Source organism: Cinclus cinclus, chromosome 23, assembly GCF_963662255.1.
Source record: "Cinclus cinclus chromosome 23, bCinCin1.1, whole genome shotgun sequence".
In the NCBI taxonomy this organism is placed as follows: domain Eukaryota; kingdom Metazoa; phylum Chordata; class Aves; order Passeriformes; family Cinclidae; genus Cinclus; species Cinclus cinclus.
In genome coordinates this window covers 2618919-2640166 of record NC_085068.1, presented here as the reverse complement: position 1 = coordinate 2640166, position 21248 = coordinate 2618919, and the positions used below count along the sequence as shown (strand labels likewise).

Here is a 21248-nt window from a genome sequence, read left to right as displayed (position 1 = left end):
TGTCCAAGGCCAGGTTGGACTGGGTTGGAGCTCACCAAGGGGTTTGGCAGTTGTGAGCCCTTTATGAACCCTGTGTCTGTGTTCAGATGCAAACCTGGGCTGCCTGAACTGGAAGCCCCTGGAAGGCTTTGAAGTGACTTTATTGCTATCAGCTCCCTGTTCCTCATTACTGCTACAGCCCTTCGTGCTGGCTTTCTCCTGGGCATGGGAGTTCCTGGGGCTTGCACAGCCAGGGCCCTGCAGATTGAATCCAGATGGGTTTGTTGTGCATCCCAGCACTAAGGAAACTGCCTGTGCATCCCTCTGCTGCCTGGGGATCTGCACGATAGGGTGTGACACCAGGATTGTGGCACCAGGGAGATCCTTGCCTTGGGTCAGGCTAATAAGGGTGAGATGAAGTCTCCTAAAACAGGTCTAAACCACCAAGACTTTCTCTGCTTTCATGTCTGTGTGCTTTTACAATTACAGCCATGCTGTTTTCCCAAGGAAATTATTAGTATGTAGAAAACAGAGCAGGAGGGATCCCTTCCTCAGCATGCCCATGGGCAGCTCACAGCAGAATTAATATTGAAATTGTTGATAAATATTACACAAATTAGAGAATCTTCTTAGAAAAGAGGGAAAAATTAAATGTACTGGCATGCTGGAAAACTAAATCACTTGCTTTTCATCTGATTTTTTTTTCTTTGGGAGTTTCAGTTTGGAGCAGCTCTGCACACACTGCATTCTTATCTTCTGAATCGGAGATGTTGGGTGGAGGAGGAGTTTTTCCCTTGGGTTCCCACGGTTCTCTGTAATTACATAAAAACTGAACACTTGGATTAGGAGGTCAGCACTGATGATGCAGCACTATCCTCAAACACTGCTCTCTGAAGGCTTTAAATCCCTAGGAAGAAATTACTTACATTCAAAAGTGAGATGAAATTCTAAACTCTCAGTTTATTGTGATCTGGAGTTTTTGAACTAGTTGTCTCTAATAATACTTCGTATTGTATGGACAGAAATTTACCTCATGCCCTCACAAATATACAGTATTTTAATGATGGAATTTGAGGACAGAGTAACTTAAACAACAGCAGCCTTCTTGTGGCAGATCTGATACAGAATTCTCCTGTTAAAGAATTGATGTCATGTGAAATCTGCAGCTTCCAAAGATTTCGGCAAACTCAAACCATGACACAAGATTTCTGCTGTCTCTTCCCCTCCTATCCATGTTTGGATTTCAGCTGGCAGAGCCTGGAATGTGGCAGACTGGAGGTAGCTGAAGCAGTGTCTGTGCTGCCCAAGGATGGCCACGGGAGAAGGGTTTGGAAGCAGTCGAAGCTTCCTGATGTTAATGAAGCAGTCCCTCATTAGGACATGTTCCAGAGTGACCCCTTGTCCTTGTTCCTAATGACCCCTTGCTCATTAGGTGGCTGATGGAACTTTTTCCAGGTGACTTCTCCAAAGGGATTTTGGTCATTAATTTCCATCTGCCAGGAGCAGTCAGATGAGAAGGAAAATGTGAGCAGCACAGTTTTCATTAAATAATGCAAGGTGCTAGAAACCACAAACTGGGAGGTTCTGGGAGACTTTTAGCCTTCAGGATCCCATTGTTTGGATGCTGTTTTCCTTCCTTGCAGAGTTCCTGCACTTCACAACTCTGCTGAGCAGTTTGAGTTATCCCACCGTGGTCCAGATGTGTGCTTTTAACTGGCATTGAAGTTACACATACCTAACTGGATTGGTATGTTTGCTCCAGGGATTTTTGCACCTGTGTATGCTGGAAAGAATTCCTGTAAAATACCTGTACAGAGCCCCCAAGCATAATTTGGGCTGAGTTCATCAAGTGGGGTGCAAAATCCCTGGGCTGTGCTCAGACATTTTACTTTCTTCATTTTAAGTCTCTGGGTGAGATTGTGGAAGTGCTCCACAGTTGTGGTCCTGGGGCCAGGGAAGGAGAGAGGAGCTGGAAATCATCTGGACTCACAGAAGTGTCACATCCTGCTCGTTCCTGGTACCAGCCTGTCCTTTCATTAAAGAACAGGCTCCTGAGCCTCGTCACTCAACAGCTGGATGGAGGCAACAATTATTTAGGGACAGCTAGTCTCCTGAAGAATTTGTTCCCCTCCTCGAGTTGTGAGATTGCAGGGGATTTGTTGAACAACTGAGCAATGCTTTGGGTTTGGTGGAAGGTGGGTTGCTCAAATTTGCCACTTCCTTCATATTTCTGTTGTGATTGCTATGCTGGTTTGAGGTGACAGGGAAGGACTTGGTGGGGGCTGTGCCACGTCACTTGTTACTGCAGTCTCCTGTTCCCAGGAGAGCTGGAATGTGCTTCCTCACCTTGGCATTTAGGAAATGTTTTGGGTTGCTGTGAGACACCAGCTGCTGACGCTGTGACTTCAGTCATTGTCACTCTTGTAAAAACGTGTAGCTGAATGCTCAGTATTTTCCTTTGGGGTAGGGTTTTCAAATGCCAGTTTTCTTGGAAGTCTGTTGTCTAAATAGCTGGAGACATTTCCCTTTCTATGCTGAACTTCTGTAGCTGGAAGAAATACCTATGTGACCTTTAGGGAATAAAAGAAAATGCATTTTTCTGCTTTAAATTAGCCGGTTTGACACCCTGTGCAGGCCTTTGGAAGGTTTGCAGAGCCAGGCTGAGGTCCCAGGTGTTGGTGCTTTGGCATCAGGGGGTTGGGAGAGCTGTAAGCCACAGACTTCTTGTCTCTGGCTCTCAGCTACTTACTGGAAAATACACAAATGTTCTTATGGATGAGTGATTTGCTTCAGAGGTGTAATTGAAGTTGCTTTTACTGCTCTGGTGGAAGGTTATTTTCTCCACACAGCATCCAGGATCTGTTGGTGAAGCTTGGAGGAGCAGAACGTTATCAGGAGGGTCACGGGACCTTTTCTGAGCTATCCCTCAGTGGTAAAACAAAGTGATTAATCTGCTCTCCTTTCTTGAGGGCTGTGCTGGAAGCTGGGGGATTTCCTCCCCTGTCACATCCCTCTTGAAGTTCTGGCTTTGTTCTGGCCACAGCTTCTATTTCATGGGTACAGCTCCTGCTCCTTAGACAACTTTCCATCCTGTGTCTCCACCCGCTTCAACTTCAAACACTTCATAAAGCTTTGGATCATTCTTAGCTTAAATATTTTCTTTTATTCTTGCATTTGTAAAGTAGGTCAGTCTAAAGTGTGACATTTTTTGTATAAAACAGCTTTTTCCAGGAGTTCTGTGGTTTGATGAGTAACGGATATAAAAATTCAGTGTTTGATCGTGACATTAAAACTATAATTGATTTTGAGTGAACTGCTGTTCTGAATTCTGTAAAGAGAATGAATGATTACTTTGGGCCTTATGCCTTTTAGTCACCTTCCTGGGCAGCCTTATAAAAAATTACTTTCCCGGAGATAGAACACTGGCCGTCCTCTCCAAGGACAGGGATGTCACTTGGTCTTGATGATCTTTTAAGGTCCTTCTAACTGAACTATGATATCACTTAGCAGTAGTTTTCGTTGTTAAGAAAGGGATATGACAGCCATAAAACAGTTTTTCATTGTTTTATAACAAAGTTTTGTCTGTAGGTAAAGCCTGATTCATCTTGATTGAAACATCCTGGATTGATTAGTGTCCTTAGGCAGTGATTGCTTTGCTCTGGAGCTGTCCTTTGAGAATGGTTTGTGCCTTGGGGTGTTTCTGAGGTGCCACAATAGGAATTTCTGTCTACTTGTGGCCTCCTGAACATCCCAAAAGCATCCACTGGTTCCTTGGATGCTTTGGGAGAGGGCAGGTTTAGCCAGGTGGGATCAGTCTCTTCTCCCAGGTCACAAGAGGAAATGGCCTCCCACGTTGTGTCAGGGGAGCTTTAAGTTGGATATTAGGAAAAAAAAAATTCAGGGAAAGGGTTGTAAAGCATTGAAACAGGATGTCTAGGGCAGTGGTGGTGTCACCACCCCTGGAAGTGTTCAGAAAACCTGTGGTGTGGCACTTGGGGATGTGGGTTAGTGCTGAACGTGGTGGTGTTGGATTTGATGACCTTAAAGGGCTTTTCCAGCCTCAAGGATTCTGTGATTCCAGCTCCCAAAGAAGACAGGTTGCCTTCTCCAGCCACAGCTGTGCAGGAGGATCAGGGCCAGGGACATCCAGAACAGGCCACCAAGGAGAGAGATGTTGAATGCAGGAGCATTAGTGCACTGCTGCATGTGCCTCTGGGTCTGTGCTCTGCCTTGCCCATCCATTTCTTCAAAAGAGGAGATCCCAGTTTGTGCCTTCCTGGAGCCTTTTCCAAACTGATTCCTCTCCTGCTTGGATTTGAGTATGTGCTGCATTTCAGTCCATGGTGTAGGGGTTTCTTGGAGGAAGCCCAGCCCTCCTGCAGCAAATCCAAGTCCATGAATGTCAATTTAAATTCCTCCCAATCTGTCATGCAGTTTTCTATTATGGACCAATTAGCCTGTGGCACCTCTTTACTTTTCTTAAACCAAACAGGAATGTTCCTCTCTCCAACTGTGACTTTATCCCACTTCAGTGCTGTGTGAAGGTGAAATCCAGTGTAGTGATCAGTGCTATATATTTTCCCCCCATGAAGGAGGAGGGGATTTTGGAGCAATTCTGTTGTGCTGGAGCACAGAGGACCCTTTGGCTAATGTAAATCCTGGCCTGCCTTGGATTCAGTTGCTGGCATTGTTGTTCCAATCTCCAGATCCTGGACCTGGCTATGGCAAAGCAGCTTTATTGAAATAGCATGTTGGTATTTAAAACAATATTAATACTAGATTTGATTCATTAGATCTCCAAAGGCAGTTAAAGCGTTTCCATGTGTGCTCTGTTGGTTCTGGCGGGAGGTTCCTCACATGGTTTTATGTGGTTTCAGACAACATTTTAGCACATTCTTAAAATACCCACAAAAGCCTTTATGTAAAATCTCATAAAGGTGAACCACATAAAAATTATTTTTTTCCTGTTTCATGTCATTAGGATCAAAGTACAGTAGGTAAGAATAAATTTCCCAAAACCTTGTTTCAGTCCCTCTCTTAATTAATGTTTCATGCTCATAGCAAGGTCGTAAGCTGGGTAATGGGGAAACTGTCTGTGCACACTGTAATGTTCTAAGTGACTGCCAGTTCATTTTGAGTGAATTCACTGATTCTGTATATGAAAAAGAATATATTACATATTTTTTAAAGCAGTCTGAGAAGGGACAATAACTGCTTCTCTCTGGCCTTTGATTCCCACTGCCTAAGGAAGGGTCAGTTAGGTTGGAACTGAGGTTCACTGCAGCACTGGAATTCCCATTAACTGCATTAACCAAAATCCATTTGTGAATTCCCCAGGGGATGTGAAAAGGGGTTTCGTTGGTTTGTTAGGTTGAAGTTGCCTGCTGGAAGCCGGGCTTTAACATGGCTGGGCTCTGCTGTTTCAATGCTGTGTTATCAGTGGTTGGCAAGGACAGGAAAGTTGGTCCTGAGCTACCTGGGCTGGGCTTGGTGAGGAGAGGCAGAGCCACCCATGAAAAATAAAAAGCTGTGGTGAGTTAATAGGAAATTGTTTATCCCTCCTGAGGTCAGCACTGGTTTGGGTAAAGGCTTGGATGTCTGCAGTTAAAGGGAACTGGGGCTCTTGGGCGACTCTGCCCTTTTGAAATAAGGTATTGAGCTGACCTGTGCTGGAAGTGTTGGAAGTGTCACCGGCATTCACTTCCCAGTGTCTTTTCTGATGACTGTTGGCAAGTGTGGGATTAGTGTGCTTTAATTCACAGTGCTTTGAGGTAATCCATGAACTCCAAATTGCAGTAAATTGACTTTTAAGCACCGTTCACAACTGGAATGCCCGGGGTTAGAAAGGAGGGGAGCACAGAGGTGGGAAGGTTCGATAACTTTGTCGTGTTGGCCATGGGGGATGATTTTCTCTCTTGCACAAGAGGAACGAGGGGTCACTCCCAGGTGTGTGTGGCAGTCAAAGGCAGAACACAGACCAGGTTAATTTGCCTGGGAACTGGCAGTCCTGGCAGCTCCTCGTGTCTTTGGCTGATGAGATTTTGCCCTCCTGCAGGCTATGAAAAGTCTGACTACCAACATCTTGTGTGGCTGATGAAGTTTCCTAGATGATCCTTGTGTGCCATGGTCACCCCTGAGATGTGAGACTTGTGTGCCCTGAACGAGTATTTATTCCCTTTTCCTTCCTCCTACCCCTTATGGCTTTGCTAACTTGAGAATGAAAGGGTAAAATGGTGTGGGTTGCAATTCCAGTTTTCTAGAAGACAAAATTACTCCTTGTGCATCTCTCTACCAACAGCGTTGGGTTATTTACCATTATTTTGTAAAATAATGCATTTTCCATCTGCACCAGTGGCATCAGAGGGAGCGGGGCTCTACAGATCCTGTTTCTTTTTTTTTTGGTTTTCTGAGTGTGCTTTCAGCAAAAGACACCTGAGATTGAGGCAGTCTGGCTTATTTTCTCTTGTTTTCCATATCTGATGCTGGAATAAAAAACCTGAGCAGCATCTCTACATTTCTGAGATCCTTGGTTTCAGTTCAGCTCCCTTTGCAGTAAATCAGTGTCAGCTTCACACAGACTTTTGAGACAGCAATGTGAAGTTACTTACTTGCTCCCTTTTGTCTTAATTACTGAACTTTGCTGTAAAGAATGTCCAGACTTTGCCAATAGTGAGGGAAGACGGGAAAAAAAAGACCAAACTGTAAAATAAAGCCTTACTCTCAGCCCACTTTGTAGCTCATGCTTTTACCAGCTGTTATAGGTAATTGGAATCAGAGGAATTGTTTGCTCAAGTCCTGTAGAAATTTGTAAATAGCTCTGGTTCTCACCAGACCTTTATTCTCCTTCACAGAAATGTGCAAGTCTCTGCATTATGAAGTGATTTGAGGTGCTGTGTTTCTGGGTGTGTAACTGTGAGAGTGTGCTGTCTTGAAAGAAAAAAAAATCTGTACTAGGACTTAGAAATTCTGCTTATTTAAGATTATTATTATTGATATCTGACTCTGGCTTGGGTCCTGCTTGCTTTTAACTTGCCTTTGGGTTGCATCCTGCAGGTATTTTGAAGGTGGAGTATCCTCTGTCTACCTCTGGGATCTGGATCATGGCTTTGCCGGGGTGATCCTCATTAAGAAAGCTGGAGATGGATCAAAGAAGATTAAGGGATGCTGGGATTCCATCCACGTGGTGGAGGTTCAGGTACAGCCTCTGGGGCAGCTGATACACCCAAGTGAAAACAAAACCTGGTTAATTCCAGACAATTAAGGAGCACAGGTGTTCCACTGAACAATGCAATATTGTGTCAGGGCTGTAAACTTCTTTCCCTCGTTAATTTTTGAAAATGCCTCGAAGCAATTTGGATAGAGATAAGTCAGGGCTGTAATCAAAAAGAATCCCAGAAGAATTGAAAGTATGTTACTTTCTGTGCATGTGATCCTGAGATATAGGGGGTTTTTTTAGCATAAAGAGCTACAGATAAATATCACTAATTAGGTAATAAAAACAAGGTAATAGGAGGGTGAATTGCTCTAACTAGATTTGCTTTGGAAAATTAGAGGACTTGCTGCATGAGTGGGGTAAGACTTACCTGGCCTGTCGCTGTGGGGTCTGCCAGGCCAGCCCCAGTGTAGCTTTAGGAGGGATTTTAACCTTCTGTCTCTGTCCCTTTTTGTTCCCTTGCACTTGCAGGAGAAGTCCAGTGGCCGCACTGCCCATTACAAGCTGACCTCCACAGTGATGCTGTGGCTGCAGACCAATAAAACTGGCTCTGGTACCATGAACCTGGGGGGGAGCCTCACCAGACAGGTATGGCTGTGTCCTGCACACCTGCCCTTGCCTCACTCCACAGCCCCAGTCAGGCACATGTTGGTTTTGTGAGGTGTTGTATAAACATCTCTTCTGCTGCTGTTGTGCAGCCCAGTGAAAAGGTGAAAGCAGAGTGTGATTACCAGAAAGCCCCTTGAACTGTGCTTCACACACTGGAGATTGCAATTAAAAATACAAAACATTCAGCAGCAGTTTAGACTTGCTTGTAAGTCTCAGTTTGTCTTTTGGTATTCCTGAATTTTTGCTTTTCCATGCGTGTTGCAGATATTTTTATCTGTAAGATTTGCCCACTTTCTCACTGGAATATTCCAGTAGGATTATAAAAACACAGAATGACTTTGTTTCTTACATCTCTCTTTCAAAAGCCAGCTAAACCAGTGAGAACAGACCTGTATTTTGCACTGATGGTAAGAATTTTTTAAGGACATCAGTTACATACTATCTTCCTTTAGTGTTTTCTTTCTGTAGCACCAGGACACTGATTTTAAAAAAATCTCCTAAAAAGATAAGATAAATCCGTCCTAAACATCTGGGGGTTTTGTGCCAGCATTAATGACTTTGGCTGCCTCCTGAGAGCTGGTTTTCACCAGGAAGGTGCCAGGCTGGGGGATCTCAGCAGTGCTGCAGTCCCTGCCAGGCAGGATCTGCTGAACTGTGCTTCCCTGGATGAGGCTGCTTCTGGTCCACCACCTGCCAAAAGCTTCTGCCTCCCTCCTGATGGTCTGGGCTTGCTTTGGGCTGTGGAAGTCAGTGACTGGAGCAGAGTAATAAACTCTGGAGGACAGGAGGCACATTGTAAGGTCATGAGTGACTGGAGAGATTGGCAGCAGCTGAAACTCCTTTATGAGCCTTCCCAGGGCAGACTGGGTCTTTCCATACAAAGGACAATGCAGACTCTGTTAAAAACCTCATGGTTTTGTCCAGGTTTGAGCCAGGTGAAGGCAAAGAGGGTCTGGGATTGCAGAGAGGGACTGAAACTGGGTTAGGGTTGCATAGCTTGCCTCAGCCTGGGTGATTTTTCTTTCCATGTTGTTGACATTGAAGAAGCTGATGGAAAAGCAAGTGAAGGAAAAAGGCATCTGGAGACAGTTTTGAGCCTTTTTTTTCACTCTTTTTGCAGTAATTACACACGAGTTATGGTGACCCGGACAAATATTTAATCACAGGCCTTGCTAATCCTGTAAATCAGAGCTGTGAAGTGCAGGCCAAGGGCTTGACTCTGGCCATGGCCTCTGGAGCACGAGCTGTGCCAAGGAAAACAAAGGTTGTGGAGAATGGGTGTCCTCAGTACACCTTGGCCTGAGCTGCTGGGCCTTGTTTGGTTTGACTTTCCCTCTCAAAGCTTCAGTGGGGAGATTCATGCTTCTGTCATCATTTGAACAGCAGAACATTGGATTCAGATGTGGTGTGTGAAGCCAGGGGCTGGTTCCAGCATCAGGAACGGTGCAGCAGCACCAGGGGAACCTGGGGGCACATTCCAGCCTGAGGCTTGCTGGCTGTGGATGGCACAGCATCCTGCAGAAAACTGCAGTCCCCACAGTGCCTCAGGGTGTTCTGTGTGAGGAGGAGCTGTTTGTCCCCAGCTGGAAATTTACCTGCAGGTGGACTAAACTCCTGAGTGCAAGACTTGGACTTTGCTCTGAGTCCAGTTTGCCACATCACCCAAGCTCTGGAAGTTTTACTTCTCCTTTTCTGATCAGCCCTTTATGCATCCTGCAGCAAATGGAGCCACCAAGAGTTGGTTTTAGTTGCCTTTTGTTACAGTTTCACCTTGACAAATATCAGTAATGTTTTGAAAAAACTTTGTACATGGTAAACGTACACAGTTTTGGTCAACTCAGCGTTTAAGCTACTTGACCACCTTTGATCCTAAAATGAGAGTAGCAGATGTCCTTGTGTTTGGGAGGAAGCTTTTGAAGTGTTCACAAGCTTGGTCATATCCTGGCTCACAACCTGATGGCAGAGCAGCCTCTCAGTACTTGGAAAGGGAAGTCTGGTGAGAGCCATTCCTCCAAAACCAGTTTGGCCTCTAGCTGCAAATGGGCTATTTTCTGAGTGCTGATGGGCTGATTAACTTGGTGGCCAGGAACAGGCTAAAAGAACAGCTCAGGGAGTGCCACGTGGTGGAGCTGAGCTTGGAGCTGCAATAAGGCTCTAGAAATAGCTGTTCACTGCAGTCACTTCCTGGAGGTGAGAGATTGTTGCCCTGCACCTGACACAAACAAGGGTTTTTGTTGCCTTTGTCAAGACCATTTGGAAAAACTCTGCTCTTCTTGAATATCCCCAGGCTCATTCCTGCAAGGTTCCTGCTTGGGCTGTTCCTAAATGCTGAGCTGAATTTTTGAGAAGGATTTTCTTCCTCTCTCTTCAAGATGCTGTGTTTGTTGCTCTGGCTTCCCCATCCCTGGAAGTGTCCAAGGCCAGGCTGGATGGGGTTTGGAGCAGCCTGGGACAGTGGAAGTTATCCCTGCTCATGGCAGAGGTGGCACTGGATGGGCTTTGATCCTTCCAACCTAAGCCATCCCAGGACTGTAGGATCCTCTTGGAGTGTTCCTGCAGTTGCCTTAGCCACATGCTTGTCCCTCCTGGGTAGATGCTACTCAGAGGTCACATCCCTGGCCTGTGTCTGTTTTATTTCGTACACTGGGAGTTGACATCTCTCTTCCAGTGCCTTGAACTACTTTTCCTTGATTTCCCAGTGCAGTTTTTTGTCTGCTTCAGTATGAGTTGTCTCAATTTCTAGGAAGAAACAAATATTTTACATTTATGAGTGGACAAAATAAGGAAAGGGGGAGACATAGAGGATTCAGCCTGTTTTGGGAAGTTGAAAACACCCCTTGATGTAGCTTTAATTTACATTACCTGGTGGATTTCAGCATTTCAGGCTTTTGCTCTCTCAGTTCAGTTACAGAATTTCAGATTCTGTTCTGCTTCAGTAGAGGAATGGGTGTTTGTACACACACAGGAGTGTGCAACACAAACCCCTGCGTGTTGTCATATCCACTTCTTTATATAATTTATCTGTATGCATACCTGTTTTGTGTATCTACATGTATTAACTTACCTTGAAAGGGTGAGATCAGTTCTTAGCCAGCTCCAGGCACACAGGATCCATGGATTATAATTCTGGCCTGAAAGCTTAGGGAGAGTTCAAGCTGAAGTGACATCTTCACACTAGAACTTCATTAGGTCCTGACTGCAGCAGTGCCTCTGTGTGGCAGTGACTCTGCTTTGCCCAGGGGAGCTTTGGCTGGAATTTTTAGGAATAAATGTTGTTCTACAGAAATACTGCCTGAGAGGACGCAGGGAGCAGGACTTGCAGGGAAATGAAACGTGCCAGCAGCTTTTCAATTACCTAGCACTTTCTCTGGGGACTGTAGGTACCTCCCACCCCTCCTGATTGAAGCCAGATGTTTGGCACATGATTTTCCCTGGCAGAATTTGGGGTCCTGTCCCCTCTGTGTGTACATTGGAATCGCTTGTGTCACTTGCCATGGCTCCAAAGGCTTTGGCTGCATTTTTAGGTTTCATTAGGCTGCACTTTTATTTAAGGTAAGAGCAGCTGTGGGATCCTGTTTCACTTGGTGCAAAGGAGATGTAAAGGCTTCCCCTTTGCTGGCACACAGTCAGCACTGCACTTTGCTAGATGGGCTCCTGCAGCCCCCTCCTTCCAGGCAGGATGAGCAGGTGCCTTCCTGAGATGTCCTCATGCACAAAGAACCTGTGTGTGTGTTTCCTGAGCCAGGATGGGCCTGAGGAAGTGAGTTTGCTGGGAAAGAAGTTGGCTCCAAACCTATAGTTTATTTACATTTGGAGATGTGGGAAGGGGAGGATATAAAGTCACAGGGAAGTGAGGCCTGAGATTTGGGATTCAAGTAGCACAGACATTGATTTTTGAACTTGGAACACATTCTAGTGAGGGCAGAAATTTTGCAGAGCTGGATGAAGACTGGACTGTGCAAACAGAGCAATCCCTGCCTGCAGAAGAGCTGCCCTGGGATCTGCTGCTGCTGCTCAGTGAAACCCCAGCAGAGCCATTCTGCCATTTATCATCACAGGGAAGTCCCTGTGCTCAGCAATTAGGGGACTCATCCATTTCCATCAAGGGCAGCTTTCATGGAAAGGCCCACCCCACTGACTTCCAGATGTTGTAACTTTGTTTTTCCACCAGTGGGATCTTCTTGTGATCCTCGAGCTCCCCCTTAGCAGTTACTGGTGTCCTGGAGTCTCTGTAATCACCAGATGGGCAGTGTTTGGGTGCAGGGGACAGCAGGGATGTGCTGACAGGGGCTGTCCAGGAAGTTATTTCTGCCTCACTTCTCCATCATGAAGGTGGGGAGGCTGTGGCACCTCTCAGGCTGCCCAGAGAAGCTGTGGCTGCCCCTGGAACCCTGGCCAGGTTGCACAGGGCTTGGAGCAGCCTGGGATAGTGGAAGGTGTCCCTGCCCATGGCAGGGGTGGAATGGGATGGTCCTGTATGAGGTCCCATATGGATTTCACAGAGGTTCAGTTCTCTAGTAGTTTAGAAAAGGGGAGGAGACGAGTTGAGGCAGGTTAAGATCATGTAGCATCCCCAGGCTTGCCCATGGTTTTGGCAGGACAGTTTGGCAAGGAAAATGGGATGTGTTTGGTTACACTGGTGAGAGAAAATCTGTGGAGGGATGGGGTCAGTTCTCAGCTGATTCCTGCAATGCTGCAAGCCCTGCAGAGATCACAAACTCCATTTATTGGTTATAGTTTGAAAAAAAGTGCTGGAGACGCAGGCCAGATTTTGTCTTACTGATATCCAAATAATTCCACATATTTTCCACCTGGAGCCTTCAGCTTGCCCACTGCCTGTGGCTTTGGGAGCCCTTGGCACACACTGCTGTTTGTGTTTCATTAAAGGGATTTTCACTTTGCTCCGTGGCCAGAGCAGCTGTGGGTGTTGTTGGCTTTTCAGAGCAAAATGGAGGATGAGTTCCCTTCTACCTTTGCTGGTATTTTCAGATACTTTCATGATGAAAAAAAAAATGTTTATCCTGATTAAATGTCCCTCTTTATATTATTCTTCCAACTAATGTTTACAGAGAGCCCAGACAGCTGCTTTATTCCATGCAGGAAACATCTAAAGTGACCAGGCAGCCTTCGAGATCTCTCAGAGGAGTGAGTTTCCCTGTGAGTCAGACTTGGAGCAGATGGTTGGGGGAGCCAGGCAGGGGAGCCAGGCCCTGGATCTGCTGCAGGAGAGCTGGGACTGGACTGGGCTGGACTGGGCTGGGACTGGGCTGGACTGGGCTCACCCCGGGATTTGGCTGAGCCCAGCAGGCAGCTGGGGAGTGTCAGGGGGAAGATGAGCTGCTCCTTAACATCAGCCTGTAGAGGGAATTTCCTCTCAAAGCAAATCTACCTCTTTATTTAAGCATCAAAAGTCCTGCTGCTCGAGCCTGTGCAGTGCCAGCCACCGGAAGGAACCTTTAAAAACCCCAACAACTCAACAAAACCCAACTGTTTGTAGGACATGGCTGATCCTGACTCTGCACTCCATTAAACAGCCTCTTATAACATCTGGCCTTCCAGAGCACATAAAAATGTTTTCCTTCTGGCAGCAGTTTTTATGGAGATGTAATAATATACATTTAAAAAAAAAAATTCTGTTTTCAGATTCTGCTTCTTAACCATGGAGCTGGACCTGTCCAGGTGTGGAGGAGGCACAGCAGGGAGCCTGTGGCAGCAACTGCCCCACTGCCAGCTCCCAGCTGCCCCAGATTTGGCAATTTGATGATAGTTCCCAGTCCCCATAATGTGTGGATGTGTGTTTGTGTAGTTCAGATTTGCATTGTCCCTGCACTGCAGCTGGATCCCTTCTCCAGGCAGGGTCTCCATTCCATGTAAACAGTCTAAAGGCAAAATGAAATGTCCTGCTGCTCTTTCTCCCCCTCTTCCAGGTTATCTTCTGCCTTCGGGGCTCCAAGTAAATTACACGCTTCCCCAAGCCTGTTACAGACTTGGCTTATTAACCTGTAGCTGGCCCAGATTTTTAAACTCTACCCTGAGGGAGGGATAGGAACAGATGGATAAGAGAATTCTATGGGATTAGTAAAACCCTTTGAAGACTGTTCTTCCCACTACATTTGTCTCCCAGTTTTGTTTTCATGCTGTCTCAGCAAATCTTGCTGAGGTTTCTGGGTCTGACGTTCATTGTTCAGTAGCTTGGCTGTGTCATGGCCACAATTTTCACCTCAGGAACTCTGGGGAAGATGGACTCTGCCTTAGCACAGACCATGGAAGGCCATGGGATGGATGTTCCATGAGGCACAGTCAGATGAACTCTAGCAAGTGTTGCAGCTCCCAGTTTTGATGCTGGGGTAAAAGATGTCAGCTGGTTCAGGGCCCTGTTCAGGTCCTGCACTGAGGCATTGGTGTCACTGTACTCTGGGGTTGTTCCAGCTCTTGAGTTTCTTCTGCAGAGGATACTTGGCTGTTCCTTAGTGGGGAGAGAGTGGCTGTTGGGTTGTGAGGCCTGCCTGCAGCAGGGGTTATTTTTATACCTGGTTTTTATTTCACCACATCTCTGTTACTAAGATCTGCCACACACATTCTGCAGCGTTTGCACACTGGGGGAGTTGGTGAGACCCATTTCTCCCAGCCCTCCTGGACACTGCCCTGTGCCCACATTCCCTGTGATGGATGGATCTGTGCTTTTCCTTTCCAGATGGAGAAGGATGAGACTGTGAGTGACTCCTCTCCACACATAGCCAATATCGGCCGCTTGGTAGAGGTGAGTGCAGGTTCTTTTGCCCAAATTTGGTCCCATACCTCAGAATTTTGTTTTATTTTTCTTTACTAAGAACTTACTCATTCCTCTTGTTGCTCCTGTTGGTGTGTGGTGGCTCAGTGCTCCTCCTTCCATCCCTTCCAGCTGTTTGTGGGTACAAAGCCATCCCTCTGCCCCTTGTCTCCTGCTCAGCAGTCACTGCAGTGACTTCGTGGAAAATGGGTGTTCCATTGCTGAGCACTAATTAACAACTTCCTACCCCTATATTTGCTATTGCAGCCACTTTTGGGGAGAATTAAGTCAGGTTGCTACACAGCACTGTCCCTTGCACTGAAAGTTCAGTGTGTGTCAAGTGCTTATGAAATCCCCTGGAACTGGGTTTAGTGTTGGATTTCATGGCAGCTCTCAGTCCTGGAAGAGGACTGGAGGAGTGGAGCTGCTCAGAAGGTGCAGCATCACTTTGCTGTTTCACTGCACTGTTCTGACTGAAGGTGTTCCAGATTTCCTTGATTGTTATAGCCAAGAAAGGAGGAAGTTCTCAACTATGATGCATTTTTAGGGAACTGGGAAATTAAAGGAAGACAGCTACTTCTTTTTTTGATCCCTTTTTAAAGTTTTTTGCTTGAGTGAAAACAATGCAATGAAAAAAAGCTGCTTTGTTACAAGATCCCTTTCAGAGCTCTGTCGTGCAGCTTTAAAGAAAAGTCAAAAATTCCAAGTCAGCCCTGAGCACAGAGCTCTGGCCTCTTGATTATCCTGAAGGACTGACTTGGTACTTGGAGCCCGTCCAGTGCCAAGAAGCTGCACGGGAAGGTTGGGGTGATGAATTTTCCTTCTCTGCAGAGCTGGAGAGAAGCTGCCCTCTCGTGGTGCAGAGAGCTCCCCTAGCCTGGAGAGATGCACTGGGAGGGGAGAGCAGGAGGAAAGCCCTGAGTGCTGGGCTGGGAGCAGAGGCTGAGTCCCAGTGGGTCTGATGGGATCTGAGTGCTGGGAATGCTCCAGGAGTTGTTGTCAGAGGGACTCTGGTGCTGCACCCTCCCTGCAAACAGCTGAGGTGACTAAAGAGCTGCTGTGTAACTTCCTTTTCCAGGACATGGAAAACAAAATCAGAAGTACACTGAACGAGATTTATTTTGGAAAAACAAAGGACATCGTTAATGGGCTGAGGTAAGGGAACTGCAGTGGCTGGGGGGACCCTTCACGTTCCTGCGGTGCCACCCCAGTCTCAAGCTGCTTTTTTTTCTCCTCCCTCTGCTTTGGGACGATACTTGTTGCGTGGAGTTCAGGGAACTCTTCTACTGCAGAAATCTGAAGCAATGTTTTAATCCCTTGTTCTCTCACCAGGTGCAAAACAGCCCAACTAACACTTGTATTTTCAGATTATTTTTCATTAGTTTTATTCCTCACAGTCCTGCAAGCTGTATTTAAATTCTGTCTTCTCCTTCTACTATCCTTAAAAGCAGTCCCAGAATTAAGTGGTGACATGAATGGTTTGCGGTGTTTAGACTTGGTTTTAAATTCTGTCTTTCTCTCAACACCACTGGTCAAAATACAGTGTATGAGAAGAGATTAAATTCCCTGTGCCTTTCTGTAGGGAAACTGTGCTGTACTTTTCATCCCCTGCTCATTCCTGGACAGGAACTGGACATGGAAATCCCAAGCTGGTAGTTCTCATGCTCACAGAGGAAAGTACAGAACTGTGATGCTAAATCACTTCATTTTAAAGTACAGAGAGACCTCCCAGCACAGTGTGGTAATGTAAAATAACCAAAGGGCACAAAGAAATGATCTGCTCTTCCCTGAGATGTGGAAAAAGATAGAAGAATGGTATTAATTAAGTATTGATGCTGCTGTGGGGGCAGAGGGAGCAGCAGGAACTCAGTGGTTCTGGGTTCTGCTGCTCTGGGTTCTGCCCCAAGCCCAGCTCAGAACAGCCTCAGTTCCCTTTGTGCTGAGCAGGGTTTAGCCAGGAAGCTTTTATTAACATCAGAGGGAATATGTAATAGAGTCTTTCTTTTGTGAACGTTGCCTTGAGCTGTTGTGGTTGAATCTCTGCTGTGTCTCCCCATCCCTCAGTCTGAAGTCCTGGCCCTGTGTGCACCTCGTGATGGAAACACCCAGAGCTGGCTTCTCCAGCCTTTCCCTGCTCCTCCTCACCTGTGTGTGTCCCCTTCTCCTCCCTGGTGGTTCCCAGAGCCCCAGCTCTATGTTACCAAGTTCTTATGACTGTTCTTTTCCCTGTTTGCTCCCTGGTTTCCCACTGCTCTCTGTAGATCTATCGATGCTATTCCTGACAACCAAAAGTATAAGCAGTTGCAGAGGGAACTTTCTCAAGTGTTGACCCAGCGCCAGATCTACATCCAGCCTGATAACTAAACCAATCCAGGTACCCTCGCTGCCTGTGAGGTGTGAGCCAGCACTAAACCAGGACTCACCAGCCCAGCCCCTGCATGGTACCGGGAAGAACTAACCCCTAATCCCGCAGGGAGCAGCAGCGGCGCAGCCCAGCCACCCCCGGGTTCTGTCTCAGTGCAGCCACTAAATGCTGTGGTTCTTGTCTGAAATGTTACCTCCTCCCCTGTGGAATCCTCACACTGGGAGCTGGGGCAGGATTTGCCACTTTGCACTCTGGCTTAGGAGCAGGAAAGGAGCACGTGGTCCTGTGCCTGGAGTGGTGTGGGATTGGGCCGATTCTATCCAGAAACCCTGGGACTCTGTCCCTTGGGCACCAGCACTTCTTTACACCTGTGATACACAACTACCAGGAAGAAATTCCCTGTAATCCCAGTGTCCTCCCTGCAGAATGAAATCTTGGGAGTCTCACAGTTTCGGAAAAAAAAAAAAAAAGCCTGATACTTCCCATGAATTCAGAGTAAACGTGCTCTCCCACACGCCCATCCCCATGAGCCTGGTGGATTTTGAATTTCCTTGGAGCTTGAAACGCAGTCCTGCTCAAGCTCACTCAGACACTGCCAGCCTCCACTTGCTTGTGCTCTGCACAGCCTCCAGAGGGATTTGTTGCTGTGCTCATTTGCTCTGGAGCTCTGAGTGTCAGGGGTGCACTAACCCTGAGCCAGCCTAACCTTCCACTCCACTTCCTAACAAGTTACAGATGTTGTTTCAAATACATTCAGCTGATCAAGGGGGAAACTCACTATTTGTTGATAGTGGCCAAGAACCACTTCTTCAGCCTATGACAAATGCAAATATAAATGTATATGTTTTTGTTAAAGCAGCAGAAGTCTCCATAGACAAGAGAATGGAAATACTGTTATAAAAATGGTAGGAAAATCACCACCACAAAGAGCAGCCTTGCTTACAGGAGACAGCAAGAGAAAATGAGGTTGCTCTGAATCACAGACTCCCAGACTGGTTTGGGTTGGAAGGGCCCTTAAAGCTTGTCCACTTCCAACCCCCTGCCATGGGCAGGGAAATTTTCCATCCTCCCAGGTGCTGTAAAAGCTGTGAAATGTGATTTAGGTGGGGAGGAATCCTACCCAATTGGATCCTACCACTTCTCTGTGGTAGCCACTCTGGAAAAGTTTCTGGATAGAACCCATTCTATTAGTTTATTTAAGAGGGGCCTTTTTAAAAGTGGAAATTTCTTATTGTCTCACTGAAATCAAAGGTTCCTCCACAGGCATCTCCCAGGGCACTAATCCCAGGTGATTGGTGGAAAGTGGAGCTTTCCCTCTGTACTTTCAGGCAAAGGGAAGCCCTGCAATAACCTTGTGACAGTATCTCTGTTCTTCTTCAGCTGCTTTGATCACTCACTCCTTAGGGAAGGTGCAAAAAAAGGCAAATTTGAGAGCAGAACCTCTGGCTGCTTTTCCCACTGGTGCAAAGGCTGGTGGGAGGTTCCAGGTGAACACTCCTGCAGAAGGGTCAGAGCTGCCCAGCTCGGGACGGGGCTGGATTTTCTCTGCACTTCGGGGGAGCAGGAGCTCTAACCCCCTTGGCTGTGGGACGCTGGGCTTCTTCCTGGCTGGAACACAAAGTTGGGAATCTCCCTCCGGCAGGCGGGGCCTGAGCGGAGCTGCTGGGGAAGCCTTTGGTGCCAGTCCTTGCCAGAGTGAGTTTTGCTTTGTGTTCTCACCGAGTGGTCACATCACCTTCTGCTTCCCGGGGTCCAGCAGGCAGAGCTGAGCCTGGGCTGAGGGGCTTCTCCTTCCTCCTGACTCCCAGGAATGCTCCCAGCCCTTCCCCCTGCACTGCCTCTCACCCGCCTTTCCTTCTTCCCCACAGGTCTGTGCAGACTTTTGCAGACAAATCAAAACAAGAAGCTCTTAAAAACGACCTGGTGGAGGCTTTGAAGAGAAAGCAGCAAAGTTAAAGTTCTGTCTGTGCTAACCAGCCATGCCATGCACTCGTTAGATTCCTTTCCTAGAGAATCATCCCCGCCCTTTTCTGTTGGTCACATCACGATTGCATCCAATACTCTCCATGCAACGCCATCCTCTCCCCATGAATAAAGCTGTACAAACTTTTTCAGTCTCTGAGGCCTACTTTGCACCACATTTTACTATCAAGACGTTAGGCTGTTTCTGTAGAAGTCCATGTATTATTTTTTTCTCCTCCCCCCCTTTCCCACCCTCCTCCATTTATATGCATCACCACAGATCATTGTTTGTCTTTTCTTCCCTCACCCCTCCTGCCTTTTGTTACATTGGTGTAAAAAATGTAAAACAAAAATTTATTAAATACTGTGGTGTGTGAAAGAGGAAGAACTGGAAAAACAAAAAAAAAGGAAAAAAAAAAAAAAGAAAAATAATCTATTCCACGTATGTTTGGGGGCTGGGCATGGGGGCTGGCTGGAGGGAGGGAGTGAAGAGAGGGTGTTCCTTGGGGTTGTACAATACTGAGTAACCCAGATGTGCAGGAGATGGTGATTTGGAGACCTGCTGAAAGTTCTGCTCTTCTATAGCCTGGTCCAAGGCGCTTTTCTGTCAATTTTTATGGAATGCAAAAGGGGTTTTTGTTTTGATTTTTTGTTTTTTTTGTAAAGCTTAAATTGAATCTACATCTGATACTTGAGCCTCCATACTAAAAAAAATGGAAAAAAAAAGAAAAAAAGACTAAAACAATAAAAACAAAAAAAATCCCAAGAAGATGTGCGTGTGTGATTGTGTCCTCCCTCATTTCTCTTTCCTTCCTTGAAGGGTTACTTGGGGTTTGTTTTTTGTCCTGCATCCAGAAATGTTTGTCAGAAAGAGGGTGTGATGTCCCACTGCCCTTTGGCCCCACATTACTCACTCTGCTGGTCCTTTCAAGGTGCTGGGATTGATGCTCCAAGAATCCAGCAAATGTGTATTTAGGGGGGAAGGATCTGCCCAGCTGTGCTAGCTTTGCTAAAAATGGCCTGGGAGCTTCTGAGTAGAGGGGCCCTGCTGGGGTGGGTGGTTCCTCCCATCCCTGCTGACCCCAAAGCTCCTTCCTGGTCCCTGTGTCCCCTCCCAAGCCCTTGGTAAGCAGAGGGACCTGGCACAGCTTTGGGGATCTCCAGGTTTTGGTTGTACCAAACCTGGGCTCCTCCTTTCCCTCTGCAATTGGTGACTGTTGGCATTAACAGTGATTAATTAATGTGCTCTAATGTGCTCTTGTACTGTGACCTGTGTCCCACCCAGACTGCTGCACATGACCAGTTTACCCAGAGCTTGTGGAAGGTCCTGGAGTGCCTGTGGGACACGGGCTGGGAAAGGACAGGACACCCCAGGGAAGGAACACTGGGATTTGGTTGCTGTCTCACAGTTCTGTCCCAACACAAACCTTCAGAGGAATTTGTGTGAGCTCTGGAGCCTGGCAGGGGGAGACTCCAGGTGAGGTTTTCGGTTACCCTCTCCTTCAGGGGTGGTTGTTTCTGCTCAGCATCTTCAGCTTTAACATTTACCTCTGCAAAAGCCTGAGCACGGGGACAGGGCTGCAGCAGGGACCTGGAAGGATGGGAACCCCAGGGAGAGCCTCAGGAATTTCCAGCCACCCCTGAGGTCGCTGTGTAAGCTTTGTGTGCAGCTGCTTGCATTGCTCCATCCTGCCCAGCCTGAGTAAAGTCAGAGTAAATCAGCTTTGTACCTAACTCATGCTTCAGGTACACCTGTGGGGACAGACTGTGTGATATACACATATATTTGTATATATATATGTATATACATATATATATACACACACACACACATATATACATGTGTATGTATGTGCACTTTCCTTCTTAGGGCAGAGGTTCTTTGTCCAAGTTTAGGAAAAGGCAGTATGTGACATTTAGTGTTGTGAGTGGCAAATATGAGGGATATGCTCATGGTCTGGATTAAAACTGGATGTGAGTTGTTCTACAGTTCCCAGGGAAAGACAGGAAAGGAAATGCTGCTGGCTTCAGGATGAGGTGAGCAGCCCCTTTGTCTGTTAATCTGGAGAGGCAGAATCGTGAATTAATCCAGTAAAAAACCACTCCCTTGATTCAAAGGGCTCAGAGAGACTGAAAAATACATTTCACTTCTGGAAACAGCTGGGTCAGACCCAAGTACTGGCCCAGCTTGCGTTTCAATGAACCTGCTGGTGCAGCTTCATGGGCACTGAGCAGTTGGAATCCCATTTAATGTGAGATCCATGTGGAACCCTGGATTGATGTCCTCAGTGTGAGGACAAAGCAGAGTAACTTCGTTGGGAAGGACAAATCATAAATTAATGATAATGGAG

At 46.7% G+C, this 21248-nt stretch overlaps 1 protein-coding gene across 3 annotated transcripts in view; it reads left to right on the top strand.

Annotated features, from left to right (window-relative positions):
- CAPZB (capping actin protein of muscle Z-line subunit beta) overlaps positions 1–19045 on the top strand; it is a 57120-nt gene extending 38075 nt beyond the window's left edge. The window contains exons 5-10 of one of the 3 annotated variants that reach the window (XR_009933903.1): positions 7033–7174; positions 7664–7780; positions 14496–14561; positions 15649–15725; positions 16832–18630; positions 18804–18888. Coding sequence is in view for 2 of the 3 variants with exons in the window: in XM_062507556.1 (XP_062363540.1) it covers positions 7033–7174; positions 7664–7780; positions 14496–14561; positions 15649–15725; positions 16832–16934 (505 nt within the window). In the remaining variant the exon portion in view is untranslated. Of the gene's footprint in view, positions 1–7032; positions 7175–7663; positions 7781–14495; positions 14562–15648; positions 15726–16831; positions 18631–18803 lie in introns of all 3 variants that reach the window. The other 2 variants (XM_062507556.1, XM_062507557.1) reach the window with 2 other exon arrangements.
- Positions 19046–21248: the final 2203 nt, after the last annotated feature.